The 5268-nt window shown below is 55.8% G+C and overlaps 2 protein-coding genes across 2 annotated transcripts in view; one reads left to right on the plus strand and one right to left on the minus strand.

The window, feature by feature from the left end:
- LOC102871602 (zinc finger protein 787-like) overlaps positions 1-480 on the plus strand; it is an 18327-nt gene extending 17847 nt beyond the window's left edge. Inside the window, exons 4-5 of the mRNA XM_006901844.1 lie at positions 1-221; positions 297-480. Of these exons, the coding sequence (XP_006901906.1) occupies positions 1-221; positions 297-480 (405 nt within the window). The remainder of the gene's footprint in view (positions 222-296) is intronic.
- Positions 481-988: 508 nt separating this feature from the next.
- The window catches only part of NLRP4 (NLR family, pyrin domain containing 4), a 63685-nt gene continuing 59405 nt past the window's right edge, over positions 989-5268 (minus strand). The window contains exon 7 of the mRNA XM_006901845.1: positions 989-1166. Coding sequence (XP_006901907.1) covers positions 989-1166 — 178 coding nt within the window. The remainder of the gene's footprint in view (positions 1167-5268) is intronic.

The raw sequence follows: 5268 nt of genomic DNA on the forward strand, positions 1-5268 counted from the left end.
GCGGCGGGCGGCGAGGAGCCGGCGCACATCTGCGTGGAGTGCGGCGAGGGCTTCGTGCAGGGCGCGGCGCTGCGCAGGCACAAGCTGGTGCACGCGGTGGGCGCGCCCGCCGTCTGCAGCCGCTGCGGACAGAGCTTCTACCGGGAGGGCGGCGAGGACGAGGGCGAGCAGGAGGAGGAGGACGGCGGCGTGCGCTGCGGCGAGTGCCGCGCCGAGGCGCGGTAGGGCCGGCCGCCCGGGGGCGTGGGCAGGCCCCTTGGGCTCCCCGGGCCCCTTGGGCTCCCCGGTCTTGGCAGGGATCCAGAGACCCAGGGGGACGCACAGGAGTGCAGCCAGGGCCCTTGCGCCGCCGTGCTGCCCACGTGGGCCGTGGGGAGGGCCGCTCGGGCCCGCCCGTCTCTCCCCGTGGACCGCGCCCACCGTCGTGGCCTGCCCCCTCCACCCGGCCTGCGGCCCTCCCTCCAGGTGCTTGGCCTGTGAGAATGTCAGAGGCCGGGAGACCTGCCAGGTCACAAGTCAGACGCCGCGTGGCCACCTAGGCACTTCAGGAGCGAGGGGCCGGCCCTTCCTGGTGGCGAGCCCCCGCAGCGCAAGGGCCGCCCGCTCTTAGACTCTTTTAATCTCCCCACCCTTGGCCCCCCGCCCCCATGTTTTTTCTCCCTTGCAGAGCCCCTTGGTTTTTCTCTAGCCGAAGCCTCCTCCTGGGTTGGGAAGCTGAGGGGCGAAGACCTGGAACCAGCCCCCTGTGCAAATGCGCCCCACAGAGACTGGGGTATTGGCTCTCCCCTGACCTGGTGTGGTGGGAGAAGGGGACCTGGGGGCAATAAACAGCACTCTCCAGTTGTTCCTGCCTGTGTGGTTCTTGAGTTTGGGAGCGGGGGGTGGATAGGTCTTACATTGTCCCCAAGAGGGGTGCCTCCAGTCGGTACCAGGGCCTGAGCCGGCCCCTGGACGGCTTCGTGGAGTGTGCCCCATTCTGCCGCCCGCATTAGGGTATGGGTCTTCGTCCCACGATGGCCAGGCCCAGTGTGTGTGGCAGGCCACCTGGGGACGATGACATGACGGGGCGGATGAGAGTGCGGGTCTGCAGAAGGCCCAGGCTCGCTGAGGGCCAGCTCCCATCCATGCGGTCACGGCGCCCTCGTGTGTCCGGCTCCACTGCCGCCCTGAGGGTTTCAATGGCTGTTGGAAGTAGAGCACGTGGCCTTCTTCCAAGGGGGCACTCGGTGAACTCAACCTTCAACCTGCTCATCGGCAGTTAGCTCGTAACTCCTGGCACTCCCAACAGACGAACCCAGACGTACCGCCGCCCAGGTAACTGTGCCAGATGGCACACCCCCGTCCGTGCTCGCAGACTGAACCTTTGAAGGGACACAGCTTCATCTCTCCGGAGCAGCTGGTGGATTTGAAGTGGCGACCTTTCCACCATCAGCACCCCAACATGTAAGGCTACACACATTCTCCACGTGTGGGCTGGAGGTGGGCCCTCAGCACCATGGACGCGAGCGCGCCTCCTCGGGCTGCACTGCAGTCACGGGCACTGCAGCCCCCACCCACCCGTGGCCTAGAGGGTCAGCGGTTGCGCTGCTAACACAAAGACAAGCTGTCCGAGCCCACCAGCTGCCCAGCGGGAGGAAGACCTTCCCGGAGGTTCAGCCGGGTCAGTCCTGACGGCGCTCCTCAAACCTCCCATCTGCTGCACGATGATGGTATCTTGATTCCAGAGGTGAGGAACCAGGCTTACCAAACCAAAACCGCACCCCGTGCCGTCGAGTCCGTGCCCCCTGGCTGGCACTGACCTTCCTGGCCAGAGCAGAGCTGCCTCGCCGGCTTCTCAAGCCTGCAAGTCCCCAGCTTCCTGCGTCGTCGTGGGCAATTCCGTGAGTCCTCGCCGCCCTGCGAGGGCACCTTCGAGTCCTAAGTCGCAAAGCCCACCGCCATTGGTCGGTGCCGGCCGTGCAGGAGCGGGACCGCCCCCTGAGCTCGCCAGGGCTGTAAATCAGAGGCGCACACATCCCCTGGAGAGGCCAGCGGGCTCCACCCCCTGGCCTTTTGGCTAGCAGCCCAGTGGTTTTTAAAGCACTACGCCAACCGCACTGGAGAGGAAGACTCCGTAGGAGAGAGATGGACACAGTAACTAGGGCAGTGGGGGTAGGTGTATCGGAGTCAGTGAGACTGGCTCAGGACAGGGCAGCTTCAGAGCTGCTGTTTGCAGGGTCACTGTGAGTCGCAGGCGACCCAGCGTAACAACATGTCGAGGGCTTAGCTGTCTGAATCTAAGGTCCACTTTCACATCGACCTGTTCATGGAATGCTTGCGTGGTGGGGCTAGCCACCCTCTGGCAAAGCCAAAAAGACGGTTTTGATATATAAAGTCATTCAGTCTGATGGGGTCATGCTGGTGGGATTTGGGACAGGAATTGGTGTGTTCAGTAACAACAAAAATGGTTTTAAAATAATACGTATACAGAAAAGGCTACGTAGCAAGTGTTTTCTTGTATACCAATCTCATTCCTGTCTAGATTATCTGTCAGTAAAGATGTGAGTACTTTTTTTCTTTCTTCTCCCCTCCCCTTTTTTCTTTCTTCCTGTTGTGTACCATCAAGTTGTATCCGGCTGGTACAGGAGATTGCCCCTCCTTCTCCAGCAGAGCATCTGGTGGATTTGAACTGCACACTTTTGGGATCACAGTGCAGCTTCTTTCTGCTTGGCCACCAAAGCTCTCTAGATGCAAGTACTTTTAAGAATCATTCGGCTTTCTGGTTCAAGGCTGGGGGAGATGCTACAAGCTGGCCTTGGGTCACCCTTTGAGCATGGGACAGAATCCACCTCTACAACTGAACAAACAGTGAGGTGACAGGGTGGGTCAGAGGAAGAAGCCTGCGCATGCTTTCAGAGGATGGGCTGCGGTGTAAAGAGATCGCCCCAGTATAAAGGGAGAGAGACTGGTAGTTAAGGCGACGACTGGGCAGAGTGAGGGGCTCAGAAGCCTCCTTAGTGCTCCCCAACTACCTACCCCCATCCCTACCCTGGGAATATTCGATGCCCGAGGGGGTATGCTAGGCGCCATCAGGTCTCAAATCCAATTTGTTGTAAATTCCAGCTCTTGTTGGCTGGGCAACTGAGTGACTTCCTCCCTCTTTTTTTAAAAGAAGTAACTATTTTGTGTGTGTACTGTCAAATCGAACCTGATTGGTACAGAAGGAGATTACCCCTGCTTCTCCAGCAGAGCACCTGGTGGATTTGATCCGGGTACCTCTGGGATTGCAGTGTAATTTCTTGCCGCTAGACCACCAGAGCGCTCTAACTCATTGTTTCTTCAGTTCACTCTAAAGCTCTTCACATCTATAAGTACATGGTAATTAACAAGATAAAAGACTGCTCTTTCAAGGGGAGCTCTGGTGGCCTAGTGGCAAGAAGCTGCACTGCAATTCCAGAGATATGCGGTTCGAATCTGCCAGAGAAGGAGGGGCCATACCTCTCAGATCTGATAGTACACACACACACACAGAGAAAATAATAAAATAAAAATTTAAAAAGAAAAGATAAAAGACTATTCTTTCAAAAAGGAGTATAAATTAAAAATTCACACCTTTTTAAAATTTCTTACAGGATTTCTATTATTTTTATAATATGTGTACCATCAAATTGGATCTGACTGGTAGTTGAAGAGATTGTCCCTCCTTCTCCAGCAGAGCATCTGGTGGATTCGAACCACGCACCTCTGGGATTGGAGTGCAGCTTCTTGTCACTAGGCCACCAGAGCTTACCTCTTCTTCACCCTTGAAAATGGATGTTTTTATTGTGACTGAGTAAGTTTCCAGGGGAATGCACAGACTTGACATTGATTCCAGCCCTCACATTGTACCTGCACTTGCTATTTCCTCCCTGTTTCCTGTTCTCACCCTCCTTCCCTCTCCCTTTGCACCTCTGAGCCTGACACCCCCCCTCCACCCCCCATCCCCTGGCCACAGGCTGCCCTTTGATCCTGTGGTGCCTCTGTAGACCGAGAAGCTTGGCCCCTTTCCCCCCTTTGTTTATGATTTTGGGTTCCCCTGCCCCCCTGCTTCCTCCACTCTCCCCAGGGTCCCCTTTCAGCCTCTTTGAGCCAGAGCTGTAAGGAGAAGCAACCAGGTACCAGCTGGCTCTTCTGGCCTCCTGGTTACACAAGTCATGTTAGTAGACGCCGAAGGGCGTGCATTCCCCTAATAAGAACAACGGAAGGAGCTGGGTTTTACTACGCCTCTTCTGTGAAAGAAGGTGAACCTAAATGACCAAAGAAAAAGAAAGCTTACGTGCTAGAGTGCTAAAAACTACAGGACCCCAGCAAGAGCTTTCCCGCAAGGTGCTGTGTGTTACGGAGAATGCGGGGGGTGTCAGGGTACGAAGGAAAATACACCTCGAGGAACAAGTCAGAAAGGCAACGTGCCACCACAGGGCAACGAAAAGCTCCCAATTCTTTGTAGTTTGTCACGAAAATAACCTGGCCAGATGGAGACTGGAAAAATAAGATCCTTCCAACTCTGAGTTAAAGCATTTATTTCTTTAAATAAAGGTGATCTGAAAGATGAAACGACGGCGTTTCCTTTCAGGGTGATAGCCCAGTTCTGGAACCAGACAGACAGACGTGATGGTGGGGGAAACGCTGAACAGACACAGGGCTGATGCACTGGAGAGGGTGCATTTTTACTGAGCGCTTTGTTGGGTGTCGTTGGGAACGTTGGTGGCAGTGAACTAAACACTCAGGTGTGAATGGAAAGGTTGGTGGTTCGACCCCAGCAGCTGCTGCATGGGAGAAAACTGTGGCGGCTGCTTCCCTAGTGAAGCCCCACGGGCAGCTCTCGCTTGTTCTTCAGGGTCACTATCAGCTGGACTCTGTGTGACGGCGGTGGCCATTGTGTCAGTTCCAGATCATCACCCCTTCACCTGACAGGACCATCCCAGTGAGCTCGCTCAGCCGTAATCTTCCTGGAAGCACGTCACCTCCTCTTCCTCCCAGGAAGCGCCTGTGACCTTGACAGCAGCCAGGCACTGAACTTGTGTGCTCCCAGGCCTTCTTAGATTATCTTACCACGTTGTTGTTATGTGCCGTAGAGTCACTTGGCGATTCATAGCAACCGTGTGTACAACAGCCCTGAAACCTACCCTCTCCTGGACCAGCCTCCTTTGTATGTTATCCACTAGTCTTTGCTAGAACCTCAGCCTCACACGTCCTGTCTTCAGCTCCTTGTTGTCTGCCAGTCAGCCAGGCTTTTCTTTTTTTTAAAAA

Source organism: Elephantulus edwardii, unplaced genomic scaffold (assembly GCF_000299155.1).
Source record: "Elephantulus edwardii isolate Elephantulus edwardi_28Jun2011 unplaced genomic scaffold, EleEdw1.0 scaffold00348, whole genome shotgun sequence".
Classification (NCBI taxonomy): Eukaryota; Metazoa; Chordata; class Mammalia; order Macroscelidea; family Macroscelididae; genus Elephantulus; species Elephantulus edwardii.